At 40.1% G+C, this 24,580-nt stretch overlaps 2 protein-coding genes across 2 annotated transcripts; both read right to left on the reverse strand.

The window, feature by feature from the left end:
• Positions 1-6,665: 6,665 nt before the first annotated feature.
• LOC116578443 (keratin-associated protein 1-3-like) lies at positions 6,666-22,997 on the reverse strand. The gene is made up of 2 exons (XM_032322777.1): positions 21,938-22,997; positions 6,666-6,677 (listed from the first exon to the last, which is right to left on the reverse strand). Exon 1 carries the CDS (start codon positions 22,974-22,976, stop codon positions 22,503-22,505), a length of 474 nt encoding a protein of 157 aa, XP_032178668.1. The 5' UTR covers positions 22,977-22,997; the 3' UTR covers positions 6,666-6,677; positions 21,938-22,502.
• LOC116578444 (keratin-associated protein 3-1) lies at positions 7,354-7,889 on the reverse strand. The gene has a single exon (XM_032322778.1). The coding sequence runs from the start codon at positions 7,849-7,851 to the stop codon at positions 7,558-7,560; it is 294 nt and encodes a 97-aa protein (XP_032178669.1). The 5' UTR covers positions 7,852-7,889; the 3' UTR covers positions 7,354-7,557.
• Positions 22,998-24,580: the final 1,583 nt, after the last annotated feature.

A 24,580-nucleotide genomic window follows, 5' to 3' on the forward strand; every position in this document is an offset into this window, starting at 1 on the left:
AACTCACTAACTTCTTATTTATCAGCTGTGGGATGAGCTCTCCTTCAGTTTTATTTGGTTGTGTTGCTACATTTCAAACATGCTTCCTGTTGCTGTTTCAAAATGGTATCAGTGTAGGTTCTCTACTTACTCAATCACGGGCAAATATGTCACAGTCTTTTCTAACTTTCCTCTTTTTTACCAACCAGAATGTGTTCTTAAAAAGGATCACTGCTGAGTGTAAAGAATCAAGAGTGATTTCCCTAAAAAGTAAGAAATGATCCTTCTTAAAATGTGTGTTCTGGATATATTTGGGAAGTCAAAACCTCTGGGACTTTTTTCCTGCCAGATTCACCTTGCTATCTTTCATGGATTTGAGGGAATAAATGAGTATCAGAAATTAAAAAAAAAAAATCATCTTCATTGGGAAATTCAGAGCCTGCTAGATGATTTTCTGTACTGATCCACTACATTGTCTGTGTATGCAATTATGTATAAATAAGCTCTCAAAGGACATTTTTTTTTTAAATTTTTAACCAGGAGCCTGAACATATTAAAACATAGGTCCATAAGATTATATATGGTCTGAAAAATGAGCTTTCCTCTCTTTGCAAAACACCAAACTTTTCAGAAAAGCCAAACTGCTGACCTGCCTATTTCATTTTTCAAAACTACTGCCAAAGCTGGTAGTCACCTCCCATCAAACTTTTAGAAAAGTCCTTCCACTTTAATTCAAGGTAATATTAAGATGTCATGGCCAAAGCTAGTACATAACTACAGTAAAGGACACTGGTAAGCAAATCTATTCATTATAAATCAAATATTTATTCAATCTGTAATACATTCTGAAAACTGTAGGAGAGAGAGAAAAATAGAAGGCATGGTGCCTGCCTTCCAAGAGTACCAACTCTGATGGAAAAGGCTACATATCCCTTTGCATATGATTCAAACAATGTATAATTAAGTACAAGACAAGGTAATGGGAGGAGTGCTGGAGCTAGGTTTGAATCCAAATGATAAATTACATGTTGTGAGACCTAGATCAAGTTATTTGGGCTTTAGTTTTCTCAACTACAAATTTGGAAAAATAGTAATATATACCTACTATATATATAGTCTTACTTCAAGAATTAAATAAAGATGACATGAGAATTCCTTATGCAAATCATTCAGCCTTGCGTGTGACACTGTCAGGTCATTTCGGTGCAGTTTCCCGGATAGGCACTGTGAGAATGTCCACAGGAGGAAATACAGTGGAGGGGCTTAGTGATCAGAGATGCCTGCAGGGTTTGGAATAAGTCGTTTTGATTAGACAATGCTTAGAAAAGAGATAAGTGTCTTTGGGGCAAGGAAAACAATGACTTCTTCCATGTTCTGCCCCTGTGCTGCCCCTGTCCTTGGTAGAGCTGTCCAGGCCTTCTTGGGCCTTGATTGCAACCCTTATCTCCCCATAAAACTTGGCTGCAGTTTTTGCACACGTGTTGGTTCTTAACTAGAATGTAATCTTCTTCAAAGCAGAGACTATGTCTTATTTTTCCTGGTTTCTGTAGTACCTAACCGTAGGGCCTGGGTCATGGGATGGAGTTTTGGGGGTGGAACACATGGAAGGAATGTTTGAGGAAGGAAAGTTGGAAAATAATGATAACTGACGTTTATGATGCAAATACTTCTGTATCAAGTTTAGTCAGGAAAACCTCACACGAAGTATTTCAACAGAGAGAATTTTAAGTTAGGGGATTGGTTAAATAGTTAATGGAGGACTGCAAAAACCAAAAAGGAAAACTGAGGTAACAAACACAAGAAGCAGGCTACCAGCCTTAGGGCGGGGACTGGGGAGAAGAGGCTGGGGGCAACTGAACCCAGATGCTTGGAAGAGTGGCCCTACAGAGCTGGGCACAGACCCCGGGGGCTGCCCCACTGGTGCTCTTGCCTCAGAAGCTCAGGGGAGAGGCCCTGTGGGGTCAGAATGTGGGCCTTCATGGGTGGGAGTCACCCCCTTGCTGATATAGGTGTTTCTGAGGGGGTGCAGTGATGCTATTTTTGGAGGATCATGGAAAGAAGCTGGAGACTAGAATCTACTGTGGCTGCCTGATAAAGGACTGGATGCTGGGGCAATAAGATCTTCTCTTCCTTGGGCCTTACAGGCTCCTTCTAGTGCCCTGCATTGGTGGAATCTACTAGAAAGTCAGGCAAAGGAGATTAAGAGTCCTCACCCCAAGCATCACAGAGTATAAAAAGATGAACCTGGAGGTTGACAGTTGGTACACAGTGTTCTAAAGGCTGTACATTTTTTTTTAAAGATTTTATTTATTTATTTGACAGACAGAGATCACAAGTAGGCAGAGAGGCAGGCAGAGAGAGAGAGAGGAGGAAGCAGGCTCTCCGCTCGCCTGACGCGGGACTCGATCCCAGGACCCTGAGATCATGACCTGAGCTGAAGGCAGAGGCTTAACCCACTGAGCCACCCAGGCGCCCCAAAAGGCTGTACATGTTTTAATTAACTTAATCTTGACTACAGTTTTAGAAGGTATATACTTTTTTGTAAAACTTTTTTTTATTAACATATAATGTATTATTTGTTTCAGGGGTACAGGTCTGTGATTCATCAGTCTTACATAATTCACAGGATCCCCAAAGCAATATCCTCCCCAGTGTCCATCACCCTGCCACCCTATCCCTTCCACTCTCCTTTCCTCCAGCAACCCTCAGTTTGTTTCCTGAGATTAAGAGTTTCGTATGGTTTGTCTCCCTTTGGTTTCATCTTGTTTCATTTTCCCCTCCCTTCCCCTATGATTGAGTCTTGTTTATCAAATTCTTCATATCAATTATCGTGTGATAATTGTCTTTCTCTGATTGACTTATTTCGCTTAGCATAATACCCTCTAGTTCTATCCTCATCGTGGCAAATGGCAGGATTTCGTTTTTTTGATGGTTGCATAATATTCCATTATATATGTGTATGTATTTATATACATATGTATATCCCGTCCTTTTTATATGTTCATCTGTTGATGGACATCTAGGCTCTTTCCATAGTTTGGCTATTGTGGACATCACTGCTATACACATGGGGGTATACATGCCCTTTGGATCACTACCTTTGTATCTTTGTGGTAAATACCCAGTAATGCAATTACTGGGTTGCAGGGTAGGTCTATTTTCCACTTTTGAGGCACCTCCATACTATTTTCTGGAGCGGCTGCACCAGCTTGCATTCTCACCAACAGTGTAGGAGGGTTCCCCTTTCTCTGCATCCTTGCCAACATCTGTCCTTTCCTGACTTGTTAATTTTAGCCATGCTGACTGGTGTAAAGTGGTATCTCACTGTGGTTTTGATTTGTATTTCCCTAATGCTGAGTGATGTTGAGCACATTTTCATGTGTGTGTTGGCCATCTGAATGTCTTCTTTGCAGAAATATCTGTTCATGTCCTCTGCCCATTTCTTGATTGGATTACATGTTCTTTGGGTGTTGAGATTGATAAGTTCCTTATAGATTTGGGATACGAATGCTTTATCTGATAGGTCATTTGCAAATATCTTCTCCCATTCTGTCGGTTATCTTTTGATTTTGTTGATGATTTCTTTGCTGTGCAAAAGCTTTTGATAGTTCATTTTTGCCCTTGCTTCCTTTGCCTTTGGTGATGTTTCTAGGAAAAACTTGCTGCGGCTGAGGTTGAAGAGGTTGGTGCCTATGTTCTCCTCAAGGATTTTGATGGATTCCTGTCTCACATTGAGGTCTTTCATCCATTTTGAGTCTGTTCTTGTGTGTGGTGTAAGGAAATGTTCTAGTTTCATTCTTCTGCATGTGGCTGTCCAATTTTCCCAACGCCATTTGTTGAAGAGCTGGTCTTTTTTTCCATTGGAAATTCTTTGGAGGTATATACTTTTAAAAAATGTATTTAAATTGCAATATAGCTGACACACAATGTTACATTGGTTTCAGGTGTACAACATAGCAATTGGACAGATCTGTACATTGTGCTGTGCTCAACACAGTGTGGCCACCATCTGTCACTATCCAACACTATTGCAATACCATTGACTGTATTCCCTGTGTTGTACTTTTCATCCCCATAATTTATTCATTACATAACTGGAAGCCTGTCTCCCCCACTCCCCTTTACCCCCTTTGCCCATCCCCTACCTCCTTCACTCTGGAAACCACCAGTTCTCTGTATTTATACATACTTTTCAAAAATCACTTCTTTATTCTTGAATAATTTTAGACTTACACAAAGTTTGCAGATAGTACAGCATTCCTATCTACCCCTCACTCAATTTCCCTTAATGATAGTATCTTAACAATGACGTTGTGCATATGTTGAAACTAAGGAACCAACATTGGTACATTGCTGTTCATTAAACTTCAGATGTTATTCAGATATCACTAGTTTTTTCATTACTGTCTTTTTTCTGTTCCAGGATCCAATCTAAGATCCCAAAATACATTTAGTCATCACATCTCCTTAGTCTTCTCTGGTCAGGGACAATCTTTTCTTAGTCTTTCCTAGTTTTTCATGACCTGCACAGTTCTGTGGTATACTAGTTATATAGGTTACAAACTATTTTTAATCTTATTTGACAGTTGAGGAACCTGAGGCAGAGAGGAGTTAAATGAGATGACCAAAGGACACATAGCTAGTAAGTATTAGAGATATGATTTAAAAGCAAGACAGTATGGTTGCAGAGACAACTCTCTTGACTATCATATAGGGGACATTGCTCTGACAAGTGTAGGTTGCACATTGCCCCACGATTAGTAGCAGGTAAGATTCGCTGGAATTGACTATATCAGGTTATTGGGGGGTCTTAAAAGCCACATTGAAGAATTTAGCTTTGATTCAGTAAAAAAATAAAATAAAAAAATTTTTTTGAGTTATCCTAGAGTTTTGAGCAATTCAATTTAGCCAATATTTATAATAGGAATAGAAGCTTGGTCTCACAGAGGTATAATTTGGATGAAGGGAGAGGCATGGGATTATTGAACCAAGGTTAACTAGGAGGCTGTGATCAGGGGTCTGGTGATCTGTGCCTAAATTAGGGTAGAATCAGTGAAGATGGAAAGAAAGGTCTGGAGGCCAGGATAAATTTGAAAGAAAAATGATATGACGGTTTTCTGTTCTCTTATCATGGATAAACAATTATTAACTTTACAGATAGTTTGTTTTTGCATTGAACTGGGTTATTGAAACTCATTAGAAAATCGAAAATTTGTTTGAGTTGCCAAACATACAATATTTCAGTGCAGGCTTAATGACCCAGTCCATGTTTTTCCTGTGCTGAGGTTGCTAATCACTATTTAATGTCTGACTTAAAAAAAAGATGATTTGTTTTCACCTTAGAACCTAAACAGTTTTTCCTAGACTCACTGTATATACTCATTTTGTCTTAAACTATAATCACCCCAGAAAGAGTGAGTTACTATATACAACCAGATATATAATTTAGGGGGATAATTGAAAATGTATTGTTAAGTGGCATATACTTTCTCCTAGATAAAGAGAGCCATGTGTAATCTTATTTATCTTGAACATAGTGCTGTTTGCAAAGGAGCTGTGTACTTTGGTATAGTGGAAAGAGAAGCGGTTTTTGGACCCAGGTGGTTTTAGGTTTGATCCCTCGTGGCACTTACTATTTGTGTAACTTTGGGAGCCTCAGTTTTCTCTCCTGTAAGAGAATGGTGGTAGTTATCTGTCTGTGTTTTTTTGTTAGAAATGAAATAATGCCCATGAAGCATAAATTAGAATTCCTGGTAGATATTCACCAAATGTTAGCTATAATGAATGAAATAGCAAAAGTGATAAAGTGGGGTGGAGTTGGTTAGTGGCATGGAATACTTTTACTTAAAATGCTTCTGGACGATCTAGAGCCATAGAATTTTAAAGCTGAAAGTGTCCTAGAGAGCTTCTGGTCAACCAACCCTTTTAATTGATTTAAGATGCACAGACTCCAGTGACCAGCTCAGGGCCGCAGAGGCAGCTCAAGCACAGAGCCACATCTTTCCTGGGTTCCATCTGGGGCATTTTTAACTAGAGCCAAGGGTCTTTGATTGCCTAAAGGTCCACAGAGGTAGTACTGGGACACTCAGACTTATTTTAAGTATTAAAAATAAAGTCTAGATATTTATCCCTTACGAGCATGTATGAAAATGTCAGACTGCTTTGCTTTTGACTAAAAAGAAAGGTAATGGGTATATTAATCCTAAAATTCTCACTGATGCTTATAAATGTATTTTGAACAAACATGAAGGAAGCAATGAATTATTTTACAAAGGTACATGGGAAAAATAATGTTTTTCTAGAAATAAGGGTGTGCCTTTTGGTGAGGAAGCTGGGAATCCTTGTGTGGCAATAATGGCAAGTGTCTCTCACCATCCAGAGTGGGGCTGTCAACACTTTGGGTTGTTTGATTCTCACAATAATCCTGAAACATAAGCAGGGATAAGAGTATCATTTCTGCTATGATAACAAGGGAACTTAGGCTGAGAGAAAGTGCATAGCCCAAAGTTCCAAGGCAAGTCTAAGAAAATATATGAGATTGCAGTTTGGGTATTGGTAAAAATCTTGCACACTTGGAATTTTACAGGACAACTGTGGAGATGAATTAATGGTCATCACCAAAGTTTTGTTCTAAGAGGAACTGTGTGTTTTTGCTTCCAGAATTGTGTGCCTGTTTCTTGTGTTTGGAGAATACTGTACTACAGTCTGATACTTTTAATTCATTTTAACACCATGATATTATATGACACTTGGACTAATAAACTTCTAAGGAGAATTCTGACTCATGTAAACCAAGCCTTATTTGAGGGATCAAGGAATAACCAATAAATGCTAATATTCAGAATTGATTTTTCTAGAAGATAGCATATATGAAGAAATGGGTATTTGGTCTTCCCCAAATTACATTGCATTTTGAGCTTGGAATTTTGCTGATGGCTATAACTAAGGGAATCAAAATTATTTCTACAAATTGGCCAGTTTGTTTAGTCACCTAGGGAAGAAAGAAAAATCAATTTCAGGGTCAGTGGAAATTACAGTGAATAAGACATTTAAAAAACATATTAATCTCCAGGTTCCAGGATAGGGCTTGGCATAGTGGTTGTCTTCAAAAAATACCTATTGAGTAAAAAGATCTTACAAGATGACCTAGTGAATTTTTCACTTTTCAACCCATGACAAAGAGCCAGTATCTAATTTTTCAATGATTCCACCATACATGCTCTCCTTCTGCTGAGATAAATCTTGGATATGATGAATTGCTGTTCAGGTTTAGGTAGGCATTCCACTTTCCCTGAGAGGAAACACGAGAATAAATCATCACAAAGCAACATTTGCTAAGCCAGAATAAAGTTTATTAAGGAATAGTCAAAATAGTTATTTCTCAAAGAGCCATGAAATGGCCTAAAAGACAGAAAGAAGGTCTTTAACTCCACTCAAAGGAGGAGAGAAGAAGTTGAGTGAATTCATGAAAACATGGCCCAGGGACTTGGGATTGATTTAGCCTGATGTAGGTGGTAGCAGGGGTTGAAGGTCGGATGATGAGCCCCACATCCCTGACCTATGCAGAGATAGGGTTGCTTAGCAGGGCTCACAGGGGCTCTGACAGCCAGGCTGCACGTAGGTGGTCAGGTTGATCCCACTCATTCCAGGGGTTGGGTAGGAAGAATTGAGCAGCCAGCAAGTGGGCACATAGGTGTCAGGCTCACAGCAGGGTGGGGGGCAGGTGTCGCAGCAGGTAGGCTGGAGGAGGCTGATGTCATGAGGGCAGGTGCTGGGCAGGCAGACTCCACACCGGCAGCATTTGTCAGAGGAGCAGATGGTGGTGGCGGGGCCGGTGGGGACGCTGCAGCAGCAGGGAACACAGCAAGCCATGGTGTCAGGAGTTGGGTTTTTGTTGGGTTGAGAAGAGAAGTCTGTTGGTGTCTCAATGCTTCTCTCTTCTGCCTTGGCTCTTTTATACTCACCTCCCTGGGCGTCAGCCTATTACCACGATTTTTTTTTCCGTGTTTCAGTTTATAGCTATCACCATTAAAACCATCTAATTACTTAAGTGTTTATTACCTGAGACACATTCTTTACCTTATAAAAAGGGTTTAGGTTGTTTTGTTGTCAAATTAGGACTCTTCATGTTGGCTCTTTGTCACTTTAAGGACACTTCATTTCAATCTTCAAAGGCACCGAGTCATTAACCTCTAATCATTATACATCATTAGTGATGGCCTGGTATGCTAGGTATCTGCAAATCATCCCCACATTTCTTTTGTCTGTTTTTCAGATAAGGAGATAAGTAGGCTTTTTGATTGCTGGTCTTCTAGCAACCAAAGATTCTATGGGATAATCCAGGTCTTCTGCTTGAAAAAGTGCTAAGGGTCTTAGATTTATTCTTCATGGCTCCGACAAGCTGAATTTAGATGAACAGTTGGGATCTGTAGAGAAGGAGATTCTGATTCTGTGTAAAGAAACACCTCCTTAGCTGTAAAAATCTTTTGCTTTTTATTCCCTCCATGCGGGTCGTGAACGATAACTTGTCAGGGACAGGCAGGTGAGAGTCAGAAACTGTACAGTGACAGATGCCCTTTAAAACTCCATCCAACAATGTTATGAACTAGGATTATTCGTAACCCAAAGAACAGTCATATGGGGCCATTTAGAGACTAAACAGTATTTCATAAAATGAGTTCCATGAACACATGTTTGAAGCAACATGTGTTGCTGGTAAATACATTTGGGAAATAGAGTTTTTCATTGGTGGACCTTCCAGGGCCTTTAATATGCAAAAGTGCTCTGTGATTTTCCAATAAAGAGATGTAACATGTATTTTTCTCCCAACTTGCTTGGCCATGGAATCATTTTATTTGTTTCCATAAGTTAGCTTCTTAAGTTAGTGTTCTATGGAGCACATTTGGGAGATCTCCAAGTCACATCTAAACTACTAAAGCCTTATTGATCATATTATTCAATTAAATAAAGGTATAAAACTTACTGTGATGTTTTAGAATTGCTTTGGAATAGGAAAAGTACCAAACTAGTAAACCTTCAGGAAATATTTTACTTTGAAAGTCCTTTTTTTTTTTTAAAGATTTTTTTTATTTATCTATTTGATAGAGAGAGATCACAAGTAGGCAGAGAGGCAGGGGGAAGCAGGCTCCCCGCTGAGCAGAGAGCCCGATGTGGAGCTCGATCCCAGGACCCTGAGATCACGACCTGAGCCGAAGGCAGAGGCTTAAACCACTGAGCCACCCAGGCGCCCCACTTTGAAAGTCTTAAAGAATATGTTTTCTTGACCCATCTGCATATAAAATGGCTCAGGCTTTAAAAAAATAAGTAGAAAATTGTACAACATAAAGATGTCAGAAGCCAAAATCAACAAGACGATGGATCCAAAAGCTGCTTTACATGAAAACTTTTCATTTTAGCCATCTTATCACTACTAGAATGATTTTGTGGTTTTGGACTTTTCTGCTAGAATTTTGCTTGTCATCCACATTCCTCCCACAGATATCTCTTGTTCAGTCAAACCCTCATTGGTCGAACACCTATTGCAATTCAGACATTGCATAAAAAAGAAGCAAATATGTGCCTGCCCTTGAAGTGGTAGAGAAGAGACACAGAGAAGTAAACTGGTAAATGACAACGGGGTTGTACATCCAGGTGTTTTGGGTGAGGTGTAGGAGTTTAGAAGGAGGTACCACTGACTCTACGTGGAAAATTCAGGAAGTGCTTCATGAAAAGAGAACAATTGTGTGGGTATCGGAGCATGATGAGGAGCTTAGCATGTAGGAAGGAATAGGAAGGGAATTTCAGCAAGTAAATCAAGGAAACAAAATGCCATGGAGCGTTCATGGGATGGCAACAGGGTTGACTGGGAGAAGCACAAAGCATGGACTCCTGATCTTCTTTACTCGGGGAGGCTGTGGAGGGGGAGCAGTGGGAGATGGAGTTGGAAAGGTGGGCTAGGGCCACAGTAGGAAGAATTTGCTCTAGTAGGCTCCACTCAGGATTTTGAACTTTGTCCTCTTGGCAATAGAGGTTAATTAAAGATTTTGAACAGATATAGGGCATGTGTGGATTTGTTTTTAGAAAGATGACTAGTTTTTGAGTAGAGGCTCAGCAACATCGTCACTTACTAAGTATTAGGCCTTGTGCTGGGTGCTTAACATGTGTTACACAGTTCTCACCCCAGGCTGAGCCTGGCAGAGTTGCCATCCCTGCCACTTCCCAGATGAGGATCCTGGGCCGTAGACAGGCTAAGTAACTAGTCAGTGAGTAGATGATGGAGCTGGCGTTTGAAGCCAAGCAGTTTGGCTCCAGGTTGTGCACTCTCAGCCACTCTACAGATTTCCTCTTGGTGGATGGGGGTGGGGTGGGAGTGTTGTTCTGACTAGACAACCCTAAGAGAAGTTGATGTAAAATGGGTGGGATCAGGTTATTGAAGTGTTTGAGACCATAAAAAAAAGGGGAGTTGATTTGAAAGCCTGTTTTCTTAACCAAAATGCTAGCGGTAGAAAGGAGATAATTTGAAGGCAGGGACAGTAGATGGGAAGCTATTTGGGTGTCCTTTGGGGGTATTGAGGAGGATGTGGTTTTTGTCCTACAGACAAAAGAGGGGATATATCTGGGATTTCTCGTCAGATTATTCAATTTCCTGGGGACCACTGGTGGCTTAGCAGTTTCCACAACAAAACTAATATTCTTTTTTTTTTTTAAGATTTTATTTATTTATTTGACAGACAGAGATCACAAGTAGGCAGAGAGGCAGGCAGAGAAGAGAGAGAGGAGGAAGCAGGCTCCCCACGAGCAGAGAGCCCAATGTGGGGCTTGATCCCAGGACCCCGGGATTATGACTTGAGCCGAAGGCAGAGACTTTAACCCACTGAGCCACCCAGGTGCCCCCAAAACTAATATTCTTGTTTTTAAGATGACTGCAATATGGTCATCTTCTCCTCGGCTAATAGGTAACAATTACTGAACATATATACCATATGCCAGGCATAATACATAGTATTTTATGCACATTTTCTTCCTTATTTCTTACAACCCTATAAGACCAGGACTGTTACTATACCTGCTTCCCAGAAGACAAAACTAAGAGTGAGGATATTAAATAATGATTTAAAGTAATACGGGTAGTAAATGGCACCTTGTCTAATAGCAGTTCCTCATACTTATTAATAAAAATCAGCATTTTTCTGGAATTAAATTTACATAACTGTAAATTGTGTTCATTCATTTTTTTAAATTAGGTAAATCATTCAGCAGATCAGCTAGCACTGTGGTAGATGCTGTGCATACAGGTGTTAACAGACCAGATAAAGTCCTTGTTATCAAGGTGTTCATTCTAGTAGGGGAAAACAACAATTAAAAAAATGAAGGAGTAACCATGACAAGTGACAAGTGCCAGGAGAAAATGAAACAGGGTGAAGTGATAGAGTGGTTGGAGGTCAGGGCAGTCAGTGACAGCCCTTGCCAGGTGGCTGGTGTGCGTGTGGCAAAAGATGAGTGTGAAAGTGCATGAGGTTCACAGAGGTAGGCAGATGCTGGGCCATGTAGGATTTTTGTAGGTTCAACACAGTTTAGCTTTTATTCTGAAGGCACTGGGAATGCACTGGGTGCTTTGCAGCAGGGGGTGAAAGCATGTGTTATGTTCTGGGGAAAGGTAGGTGCTCCGGGGCCAAAGTGAAAACAGGCAGAACAATCCATGGTCCAGGTGAGAGGATGAGCTGTGGTGCCAGTGGTGGAGGAACTGGTAAGAGGTGGAAGAGTTGGAGAGACATTTTGAAAGTAGAGATGGTAGGTTGTGCTCCTCAGGAAGATGTGTGGAGAGAGAGACCAAGAACCATGTTTAGATCTCCGATTTACTCATAGGTGAGAGGGGACCTGAGCCCCAGAGCTGCCATCTGGGGCAGTGGGAAGAGGTGGATGATGAAGTCAGTGTGGGACCTGCAAGGTAAGCAGCCTGAAGCCCTTGAGAGGGAGCAGGGCTGAAGACACAAGAGGCCCCAACACCCAGACGCAGAATGTGCTGACTGCCAAGTTCTTGGCCTGGGATGAAAGGTCACTTTTATGTGTGTTAGTCACAGTTATTTTGTGAGCCTCTGTGTGCCTTACCAACATCCTGGATTTCCTGGGTGCTGTCGGGAAAACCCTCCCATGACAGCACCTCCCGAGTCAGCAGGAATGTCAGTGTGGGGAGATTTCACACTTCGCGGCAACTCAATTTTCTTTAAGCCTGATGGAGCACTTCATCCCTTCACAAAAGCAGGCTATAGGAGCCTTTTCAGTTTGTCATCCTAATAAAAATGCCTGTAAGTAAAAACATTTGGTCTTTGTTTTCTGAATTGCATGATCTGTTCAATTTCTGGTGAACTCCTTTATGATATCATTTGGAAGAGCAAATAGCTGGCATCAGGACGGCTACGGACGTCAGTCTTTTCATTGCATGATGTTCACTTTATTCTTTGCTGAGCAGGCAGGCAGAGGATTCTGGGTTTGGGTTAAGTGGTGGACTTTGGGGGCTTTTTCGAGATATTTTCTAGTGTGTGGTTATAGCCAAGACAGAATCAAGGCTTGCTAGCTTATTAGCCTGTGCCAACTGGATTTCTTTTAAATGGAAATAATGTTTTGCGACTTGAAGACAGCTGATACTGGCTTAAAGGGAGGGGTGAGTGAGCCCTTCCACCCTGTGTCCCATGGACACGTATGGTCCTGCTGCAACATGCCAGAGCAGGTTTCGTGATACTCAGCCACACGGCACATGCATGCTTTACCCAGCTTCTCCTCACTGGCAGTGCTGCCTGTTTTTCTTGGAGGGTTAATTCTCGTGTGTTACTGTGGGCTGTAGAATGTGCAGTAGTAACAGGAAATTATACACAGTTAAGGAAGGTAAAATTATATGTGTTAAGTAAAATTAACCTGGTTGGGAAAATGGATGTTTAATAAAATTTGGATGCCTAATACATGACAGGCATTGAGGAAATTAAATTTTTGGCTGTTCACTGTGTGAAATCTAGTATTGAGATAGTTAAACATAATTATTCTATAGTAAACATAGGGTTTTTATTCCTTGGAATTATTTGCTAACAATAGTTATATCAAATAATTTTATTTTGAATCAAATGTTTCTCATTGATTAGTTAGACAAATCTAATTACTGGGTTAAATTAAATAGCTACTATTTTTCCAAAGAATTCCTATAAGTGGCTGAAATTTTTAAAAATTAAGATAATTAAATGTTAATGTATTTAAATAACTGGCATGATGACTTTAAAATACATTTTGAGTTGTTAGTTTACTATAATATGCAGCTGATTATATAATAACAGCAAACCCTTATATAGCATTCACTATGTAGCAGATATGGTTCTATGCTTTGCATGTATTATGTAATTTAATTCTTACAGCAGCCCCTTGTGGTTGGTATTAAAGATATCCTCTGTTTTACAGATGAGGGAAACTGAAGCATAGCGAGAATAAATAAGTTGCTCAAAGTCAGCAACTGGTAAACAGTGGAGTTGGGATTTGAACCCTGGCTATCTGACTCCAGAGTCTGTGTTCTTAATCACTGTATACTAATCTATAATCTCTCCATTGCTGGCTGTTATATTTTTGAGGAGAAAAGTCTTTGCTGAGCCCCTGCTATTTGCCTTGCACTGTGGTAGGAGACTGAGGGGACTTAGGAATGAGCAGGACACAGTTGTACTTTCAGGTGGTTTAGTTTCTACTGGAGTTCTTTGGGCACACAGGACTTGAAGACAAAGCAGAATAGGAAGGTCATTCCAATTGTAGCGAGCAGCTGCAGTAAAGGCACGGATATGGAAAAGAACCAATTGTCATTAGGGAGCAGTGAATATTATACTGTGTCTGGAAAAGAGTCTTGGAAGGTAAAAGCTAGATGGAGAGTCTTGACTCACAGGCTGAGGAGTCTGAACAAAAGTAAAGAAGTTAGACCATTGAAAGCCACTGGCATGTTTTTCTAAAGCAGGGAAATTACTTCATTAATCTCCCCATTTGTAAAATACCACATCACTAGAATGTTTAAGGAATAAAGTAAATAATGCATTAAGAATGTTTAACACGGTGTCTGGAACATAGTGAGTGCTCAATAAATGGTTCTAAATAAAGGGTAGTTATTAATTAAATGAAGGGGAGCTAGAGTTCTTTTTCCATCATTTACAGGTGTTCTATTTAACAACGAGGTGGTCTGGGGTAAATCCTAGGAGTTTAGTTTTCCAGTCTCTCAATGTCTGAAAAGTCTTCTGCCTGTTCAGTCTTCACTATAACTTTGCAACCAGTAGGAGCTCCACCTCTCCAAAGGAAGGCCTAGTGGCTCTCCGCCTTGCTTTGCTGGAACCCTGTGAAGCTATTGGGAAGCAGTGTCTTCTTCTCTAATACCTTCTGCCATGTTGCTATTTTGTGGAGGTAGTTCTTGCAAACCCTCAGTAAGATTTATTATTTAGAAGGGACTGAAGCACAGCTCTGTCAGCTTGAGTATGGTTTTTTCCATTCTGAATTCCTCATTAATATCTATGGTTTATGGGAAATGATGCAATTCACATTGAAATTCAGTTTGAAAAAAATTTTTTTTTTAAGATTTTATTTTTTTAATTGACAGAGATTACAAGTAGGCAGAGACACAGGCAAAGAGATGGGGGAGGCAGGCTCTTCGCTGAGCAGAGAGCCGGATGTGGGGCTCGATCCTAGGGCCTTGAGGTCATGAGCTGAAGGCAGTGGCTTAACCCACTGAGCCACCCAGGTGCTCCTGAAAAAAAATTTTTTAAAACTTTATTTTACAGAGATCACAAGTAGGCAGAGAGGCAGGCAGAGAGAGAGAGAGAGAGAGAGAGAGAGAGAGAGAGGAAAGCAGGCTCTCTGATGCAAGGCTTGATTCCAACACCCTGAGATCATGACCTGAGCTGAAGCCAGAGGTCCATCCCACTTAGCCACCCAGGCGTCCCCAGTTTGAAATTTTAACTGGAGAACTATGATGTATTAGGACAGCTTAAAATCATAGCTGGTCAGCATTCATCAGTAGAAATTTGGCTTCTTGGTCAGTTGGGAAGAAGTACGTGAAAAGGAGAGGACCATCATCTGTGGGAAAAAATTCCTGCAAGTATTGAGTGTTTTGATTTTTCTGAGTGCAGATGAGTTGGATAAAGAAGAAGCAACCACCTAAATGGAGTAAAACATCACCCCGGACAGCCTTCTTCCTAGTTTTCTCAACTTTATCCTCTACTCTTGTGTATTTGGGTATTGTTAACCTCCTAGTAGTAGGGTTTTGTTCTCCTGAAGATGTACAATTGAATGGAGAGGAGGAAGAGAAAAAATTATTTATTTTTTTTAAATGCCAAGCACATTACTATTGATAAACTTATTTTTTAAAACTATTTTATTTATTTGACAGAGAGAGAGAGAGGTCACAAGTAGGCAGAGAGGCAGGCAGAGAGAGAGGAGAAAGCAGGCTCCCCACTGAGCAGAGAGCCCAATGTGGGCCTCGATTCCAGGACCCTGAGACCATGACCTGAGCTGAAGGCAGGGGCTTAACCCACTGAGCCACACAGGTGCCCAATAAACTTATTTGATACAGGGACACTGAGATATTAGAACCCCTATTTGATAGGCAAGATATAACTGGGTAGATTTGTGATTTTCATCTTAGGTCTTCTGATTCCTTTTTTGGTTCCATCCTACAATTAAAAAGGTCTTTAGAGTGATCAAAGTTACAGTCTATACTCAAATACAATATAACAAGATATTTGTTTGGCTTACTTCTAGTTTCAACCTCTGGTCCACACGAATTTCTGTTCCTAACCTCTGTTTGCTTCTCTCTCGTTTTTGCCTCTTCTGTTCAATAAAACAGTAAGTGTTGGGGTGAAGTTTCAAAATGCTAAACTCAGAGTTTCCTGAATTCTATCTTTAGGATTCATTATATTATCTCCTGCCTTCCCCATGATGCCCTCTAGGGTAGAACCATGAATTTCTCCTGCTTCGAGATCTTCTGGCTGTTACTCTACATAAACCTCTGTCATCTTGATTCTTCTCAAACTTTCTCATGGCTTACCACCTCAGAGGCTCTGAAAATCCTGTGTTCCTTTGCTTCTCTATCCCACAATGTTATAAACCTACTAGGATCTTTTCTGCAGGCCTACAGGTCTGATCTTTTGAACAAATGAATACTATCTTTACTTTATTCTGGCTCCATTCAAACCAAGATTCCTCCCATCATTTTGAGAAAAGATTTAGTTTGTCTCTTCCATCTAAGATAAATACTGTATTGAAAAATATTTAAAAAAATGAAGAGCCCCAATATGAACAAATATTTGGTGCTTTGGATTTGTCTCTCTCAATTTCACGAGAACACTTTTACTTAACTTTCAAATCCCCAGGCTCACCTAAAGCTTTCATGCTTCTGTTGATGTGATGATTCAGCATTTTCTCCCTTCAGTTTCTCAAAATCCCTTTGTATTCTTGGACTTTTAAAACTAAGTTTGCCTATTAGTGTTTAATAGAACAATTATGATAGAAAGCAGAGAAACCTGCTTTCTATCATAGTTGTTATAGTTTTGGGGATGTCAGTAATTAACAAAGGGCCACCTGCTGTCAGGTCTCCATGGCACAGCCCACTTTGCATAGAAGGTTTTTATAGACATGGTATAGCTTTCTTAACTACAGAGCTAAATGGTCCTGAGTAGTCTCTCTTGTTCCTCAGTCAGAATTTGTCAGGCCTATAATGTAATTCTCTGGCTGCCACCGCCAAAGCTCAGAGTTTTTTTTTTTAAAAGATTTTTATTTATTTATTTATTTGACAGATAGAGATCACAAGTTGGCAGAGAGGCAGGCAGAGAGAGAGGAGGAAGCAGGCCCCTTGATGAGCAGAGAGCCCATCCCAGGACACTGAGATCATGAGATCATGACCTGAGCCGAAGGTAGAGGCTTTAACCCACTAAGCCACCCAGGTGCCCCAAAGCTCAGTCTTATTTATTCCATAGTTAGTTCCCAGGATTAGCCAAAGTTAGATGGGAAGTCTGAACAAATGGTTCAGTAGATAATCTGAATTTTTAAAGGCAGTAAGAGTGTAACAGTAAGGGTCCCTTCAAGAAACAAGAACCGCGGGGCACCTGGATGGCTCAGTCGGCTCAGGTCCTGGGATTGAGCCCCACATTGGGCTCTCTGCTCACCGGGAAGCCTGCTTATCCCTCTTTCTCTGCCTGCCTCTTTGCCTACTTGTGATCTCTGTCTGTCAAATAAATAAATAAAAATCTTAAAAAAAAAAAGAAACAAGAACCACACCCATTATTTGAATCAAGTAAGTTGTATATGGAGACTTTAAAACTAAGCTCTTAAAAAAAGGAAAGGGTTAAAGGTAAAAGGGGATACTGAGATGTTACAAATGTAGGAACTACAGAGAACCTTGGGAAAGATAGTTTCTTTCAAGGGAAAAGGGAGGGAATTAACACTTAGAAATTTAGAGAGGGGGTTGTCCTGAGAATCAGATGTTTCAGGAAAACTGGCTAGCTGGTGACTTTGAGTGGGGTGTGCTGTAAGGTAGTTTTTCCAAGTGTTGAGAATATCGCAGACTGGATTTAGGTGCTTTTTGGGGAAGGATCTGGGGCTGCTGGAGTGAACAGGTATTACTGGGGGAGACTCCTGGGAATTGTCAGCATTCAGGAAGTCCCAATTAAGCAGAAGGAAGCAAAAAGGAAGGAGCGCGTGCCTTCTTCCTCTTCAGCTTTGCAGCTTTCCTCTATCACCCCCTAGTGGCAAAGCCCGACAATGTGGTTTGCAGAGCATCACAGGGCTGATAACAGCAGGGAGGGCATGCAGCTGGGACAGTATCTTAGCACCTGGCACAGAAGAGCTTACTCTGAAAGCCCAGAGCTTCCCAAATAGGCATCTTTAAATCAGCTGAACCAACAGTATCAGCAAGGGAGACAAACCATAAGAGACTCTTAACTATAGGAAACAAATTGTGACGGTTGCTGGAGGGGAGGTGGGTAGGGGGAAATGGGGTAACTGGGTGTTGGGCATTATTAAGGAGGGCACGTGATGTAAAGAGCACTGGGTGTTGTATGCAACTGATGAATCACTAAACTCTACCCCTGAAACTAGTAATATGCTGTATGTCAATTATTTGATTTTAAATAAAATAAAAAATAAATCATCTGAACCTTCCCACACCATTCTTTATTTCCAGTTCCTTAATGTCATTGTCTCATTATGAGTTTTGGAGTCAGAGTTGGGTTCATATTTTAGTTTTTCTTTGTGAGCTGTGTGACTATAAGCAAGCTATTTAATTTTCTTTAGTCATTAAAAAACTACTTTGAGATATGATTGACATACAAAAAACCAAGTTTAATGTAAATAACTTGATGGGTTTGGAGGTAAGTATATGACCAGTGAAATACCAATAAATACCAATAATCAATGCCATAAACTTGGAAAGTTTCCTCTTCTTTTTTTTTCTCATTTTCCTCTTTTTTTGGTGATAAGAACACTTAATATACATCTTTTTAGCAAATTTTGAAGTATACATTGCAGTATTGTTAACTATAGACCCTGTGGTACACAGTAGAACTCTAAGACTTACTCATTTTACATAACTGAAGTTTTGTACCCTTTGACCATTACCTTCTCAATTCTCCCCACTCCTGAACCTCTGGTAACAGATGTGAAATATTGGGGTTCAGGAGCAAACAAGAAAGAATTCTTGAGACATCTTTGGTGCAAAAAGGGTAGTTTTATTAAAGCACAGGGACAGGACCTGTGGGCTGTATTGGGGTTGTGAAGAATGGTTGATTTTATACTTTCAAGTTGGGAGGGGTTTGGTGATAGCCTGAGTCTCTAAGGAACTTGGAAGCAAGGTTTCCAGGACCCTGAGGGACTAGCAGTTGTTAGAAAAACTCCATTTACTACTGTCTAGTAAAACCTTAGTCATGAGATGCTTCGGGTGAATATCAGTGGACCATATGCTTGGAGGATGATTGCTAACATATATCTTGGGTCAGGGTAGAGATAAAGGAAGTTTCCAAAGGGGTTTTTACGGGATCCTGGAGGTCTAGCTAATGTCAAGCTAAAAAGTTGTCTTTTGCCTTTAGCAAAGTATTAGTGGTGAAGCAGTTGAGTTCCTGGAGAACGTCACTCTGCTTGTATCAAATACTTGTTGATGGGCTATAATGTAAGGAGATTTAATTTGTTTTTTTGTTTTTTTTTTTTGCTTTTTCACTCCACATCAGTAACCACCATTCTTTTCTCTGCTTCTATGAGTTTGACTATTTTAGTTTCTCATATAAGTGGCATCCTCTAGGATTTGTTCTGCATCTGGCTTACTTATGTTAACATAATCATCCATGTTGTTGGAAACAATACAATTTACCTTCTTTTTTAAAGCTGGGTAATATCCCATTGCATATAAATACCATATTTTCTTTATCCATCATTCATTGTTGGATACTTACTTTGCTTCCATGTCTTAGATATTGTGAATAATGTTGTAATAAACACGGGAATACACCTGTCTCTTGAGATCCTGGCTTCAGTTTGTTTAACCTCTTTCAAATTTAATTTGCTCATCTTACAAAACCAAGATAACTGTCTGTTTCACAGAACTGATAGAATATTAAATGAAATTGAGTTCACTTGAAGTTTAGTCTGGGTATAGCATATGGCACTAAACAAGGGAAGGAGAAAGGAGAAGAAAAATAAGGAAGAAAATACACATAGTTTCTATAATCCTTCTAATTGGTCACAAGACTGTAGTTGATACTTGTAACTCTCTTCCTCCTCTATCCATTTTATGTTTTCTTTATGCTCAGTCAGGACTTGAGTTGGTGGAGGTTCTTAACCTGATAGGGAATGATTTAAATCTTCATTTCTGAAAGGTCTTGAATACATAGTGGGCCTTTTTCAGGTTGTCAATAAATGGGTTGCACTAGCACACTCACATAGAGTATATATTGAATTCAGAATCCAAAAAAGCCCACCAAGAGTTGTGTTTTTTCCCAGCCAAAGACAGTTCAAGGGACAGCAGTTTTTCTTTCATCCTAAAAAGGAGATCTCAACATGTTCTAGACAGTTTGACTCTAAGAAGTTTCACTGAGGTGGGAACCTCCTTAATTTTTGCGGGGTTTATCTTCAACCTGGAGTTCACATGTGTTTACTAAGACATCTAAAGTACTTGCTACTTCCTGCTCCTCAGAAGCAATTAGCATGATGTCATCTGTAGTGTCACTGTAGTGGACTGATATGCTGTGGGGAATATCAAGTTGATTAAGATCTCTGCTGAGTATATTATGACAGAAAGCAGGAGAGTTGACACAGCCTTGAGGCAGTATTTGTAAAGTTACTGTTAGTCATGCCAGGCCAGTTAAAAGCAAACTACTTCTGATTGTCCTTGCAAACTGATATGGAGAAAAAGGCATTTTCATGTCAAAAGCTGCATACTTCTAATTGCCTGGGGCTATGTTGATTTGTTCCATGAAATACACTCCATCTGGAACATAAGCTCCAATTGGAGCCATTACCTAAATCAGTTTAAATAGTGGTAGATAATTACTCTTATATTCTAAGATTTCAGCTTATTGGATAAATCTTCAGCTTATTTGGATAAATACATAAGAACACAATTGCTGGATTGTATGATAAGCCTATGTTTAACTTGTTAAGAAATAGCCCAACGGTCTTCTAAAGTGGCTGTACCATTGTATATTCCCACCAGCAGTGAGAGAGAAGTCTTGTTGCTCCAGCAGGATTTCACCAGCATTTGGTGTTGTCACTAGATTTTTAGCCACTCTAATGGTGTGCAGCTTGAACTTTTTTTTTTTTTTTTTTTACTCTTTCCTCCCATTTAGAATGATCTTCATGGGCCCCCAAGATTACCTCCTTTGTGAAGCCTTTCCAGATGCCACTCCTGACGTAACCCCTGCTGGTCCCAAAGTGATCTTTTCCTTTTGAAATCCTGTTTCTGTAGCCTACATAACCAAAGTACTACTTTCCACAGCAGTGGTGTTACTTTATTGTAGTTCTCCCTGCTCTGTCTGGGTCCTGAGTTGTCTCCAACTCCCTTCGAATCGACCCAGACATGAAATTCAGATCTTCCACTGGTATTCACAGGAAAGTTGACCTACCCTAAAGATTGTGTGAGTTTGGTAACTTAAGGGGAGGAGTCATAGAGTAATATTTATGACCTCTTGACTGGGTCTCTCCTCTCTTCTTTCTTCTTCTCACTCCCTTTCTGGAGTATTAAAAAAAAAAATCCTTCTCTTTGTCTCATGTGTAATTATTTTACATCCTTCTTTTAGGGTTTTGGGTTTGCCAGCATGCACATCACATGTGATGCACGTATTGTAAGTTGGACCTTTGAGGCATATTGCCACAAAAGCCTCTTCCTAAGATGGAGATTTTTTTCTACCAACTCTCAAGAAAATACAGCTTATCTTGTTAAATTGTTTGTAGCTATTTTCTTCTTCTTCTTTTTAAAAGATTTTATTTATTTTTTTGACAGAGATCACTAGTAGGCAGAGAGGCAGGCAGAGAGAGAGCGGGGGAAGCAGGCTCCCTGCTAGCAGAGAGCCCGATGTGGGGCTCGATCCCAGGATTCTGGAATCATGACCTGAGCAGAAGGCAGAGGCTTTAACCCACTGAGCCACCCAGGTGCCCTATGTAGCTATTTTCACACATATACTTTTTCTTACTGGATAGCAAATTCCTCAAGGATAAGAAATAAGTTTTCATCTTTCTGATCTCCATAGTCCTTGCTTTAGAAGTGGTAATCAATAAATGTTTATAGAATGAATGAATGAATGAATGAATACACTATATATGATTTTAGTTTCTTTTAAAAAGAAATAAATGTATTTCTTTCAAGTAGGCAGTCATGAATTGTCACAGTTAACCCATTTTATGTATAAATAGATGCACAGACTATGGTTTATTTGCCCAGTTATAATATTTATTAAGAGATGACTGAGAAATGTAATTGAAATAGCCAACAGGCAAGATCATTATGATCCCCTCCCCCTTGCAAAAAAAGGGATGGAACCAGATGTTGAACTAAGAAAAAGTCTAGCCTACTTCTTAGAGGATGAATGTTGGGTGAAGAGCTTCCATTCTTTCTGGTGACAACTGAGAAAAGTCACTTGGCTATATTCTGGTGCTTTTGATGTTAGAAAAATGCTAGGTAAACAGAGCTAAGAATAGATTATAAAGCAGGGAAGAATTAGAGTTGTGGGTAGTTCTCAAGGGTTAATTCTACAGTATATCAGTAATTTTCAAGCCTGCAAAAAAAATCAGAAATAGATATCTAAAGCATTTTGATAGTCAGCTGGTAGGTTCACAGCATTCCCGTGTTTGCAGTGGATGGTCAGGGTATCTACTACAGAATGAAATCAGCTAAAACTCATATACTTGGTAGCCCCCATAACAAAAACACAAGTGGAAGTCTAAGAACTTGTGATGGTCCAGGGTGGTTGAGGAGATACGCTATTCAGAGATACTGTATTCTGGGCAACTGGAAATCAGCAGCCTTTCTTTTAGCAGGTGGGCTCACAGCAGGTGGGCTGGCAGCAGCTGGGCTGGCAGCAGTAGCAACAGCAGGCTGGGCGGCAGCAGGACTGTCCACAGTAGGATGGGCGGCAGCAGGGGGCCTGGGCATGGTGCAGCTGGCAGCAGGTTGGGGGCGTGCAGCTCACCACGCAGCATGGGGGCAGGCAGGTATCCTCCACGCGGCAGTCAGGGCGGCACCACCTGACTCGGCAGCTCACAGCTCCGCAGCCACCCTCCTGGCCACCACCAGTGCCACAGCTGGTCCCACAGCAGCTGGGCTGGCAGCAGCTGGTCTGGCAGCAGGTTGGCTGGCAGCAGGTTGGCTGGCAGCAGCTGGTCTGGCAGCAGCTGGGCTGGCAGCAGCTGGTCTGGCAACAGCTGGGCTGGCAGCAGCTGGAGCCACAATTCCTACTGGTGGCGCAGGTGGGAAATCCACAGAAGCTAGTGGAGCAGCAGGCCATGGTCAGGACTTGGGATGAGAGTTGGGTTGCTTGTAGGTGTTTTGGTGGTAAAGTCTATGTCGGGCAGGCCTTTTATATAACTGAACCAGCTTCTATTTATAAAATTCTTAACATATCTTCCTTGTTTTTGTTTAAATTTGTTCCTCATTGGTCCTCTGATTGGCTTACATTGAAATACTTACGACCTATTATGAGCAGCAGTTTAGAAATTACTTTGTTTTATAGTTTCATTTGGACTCCTCATATTGGTTCTTTGCTCTTTGGAATACATTTGTGGTTTTCCATGTTCAAAGAGCTCTTCCACTTTAGTCCACGTCAACACCCTCATTTTGTAGAGGTGGTTATTTCACGTGACACTCTGTCCATATCTTTAAGGCTAAGGATAATTGTGCTCTTAGTTTTAACTATTATTTTTTCCCTTTGGCTGTATGGACTGAATTCTGTTGAATGTAGGACCTTGGAACATCCACTGAATTGAAGAGTACCTTTGGTTATAGATAATTAGAAGCTTCCAACTAATTTACTCCAACATTAAATCAAATTACTATCATAGTTCCTTTGGCTTCAATCAACTTGAAATATGTAAATATTATTCATATTCTAGGTCAGAAATCTTTTCTTGTGAACCAAGTGACATAGTTTATATAAAGATATCTCGCAGAGGGCTTAGCTTCAGGTAGATCTTTAATAAATGCTTACCAAATCTGATTTTGAATGGGTGGAGTAAAAGACATGATTCATGGGCACATGTACCAATTATAAATAATTTAATAGAACTCTCAAGCTGTAGTGCCTCTCATGGAGGAGTCCTTGTTATTGTCAAAAGAGAGTAGGAAGTCCTGAAATATTTTTCTGCATTGAAAAGTTGAACCAAAGCTCAGGGAAAAACATCTGGGAGAAGGCATTTTGAAGAAGGCACTGCCATCTACTATATTCTTTGAAATGCATTTGATCTATCATTGTCAAATGTTTTTGATCTATTATTGCTACCAGTTAAATGATAGAGGTAAATTCTGGGAGCTTGTAAATAACTTGGAAAATATTTTTCATGAAGTGTTCTATATTTTGTCCTACTGTGTTTTATATATTGCACTAAAATACTTAATGAGGAATTAAAAAATTAAATGGTAAAAGTATTTTTTTAATTCTAGATTTATGTTAATTTCCTAAGAGAACATCTTTCAAATTGGGTTGCAAAATGCAATATACAGAGCTCGAGATTTGTAATGCATGTGTCTGACCATTGGTGATGGTAAAACTCACAGGATATCTCCCTGGCTCTTTGTTCTACTGTCATTTAGATTAGAGATACATTTTATACAAACTCACACTAAATGAAGGTGAGTATTAGCAGTTAAAACTTAGAGAGCAATTTGGGGACCAGTGGTAAGAATATAATAGGTACGACATAGGAATTAAACCTAAATGCTCTTGGAAAAGAGTATCTAAAAGATAGTATCTGGTAGATATTTTAAAATGTACATATTAAGTAATATAATCTTTAGATGTTAGGTACACCTGAAGGAGAACATCTAGTATATAAACTGGAAAGAGATTAAAACAGTAGAGATATATCTAGGTAGAAGTCCTATAGATTTGAGCAA

Source organism: Mustela erminea, chromosome 18, assembly GCF_009829155.1.
Source record: "Mustela erminea isolate mMusErm1 chromosome 18, mMusErm1.Pri, whole genome shotgun sequence".
In the NCBI taxonomy this organism is placed as follows: Eukaryota; Metazoa; Chordata; class Mammalia; order Carnivora; family Mustelidae; genus Mustela; species Mustela erminea.

Excerpts from the sequence above, each read along its gene's own strand:
- LOC116578444 (XM_032322778.1), bottom strand. The coding sequence starts at position 7,851 with ATGGCTTGCTGTGTTCCCTGCTGCTGCAGCGTCCCCACCGGCCCCGCC.
- LOC116578443 (XM_032322777.1), bottom strand. The coding sequence starts at position 22,976 with ATGGCCTGCTGCTCCACTAGCTTCTGTGGATTTCCCACCTGCGCCACC.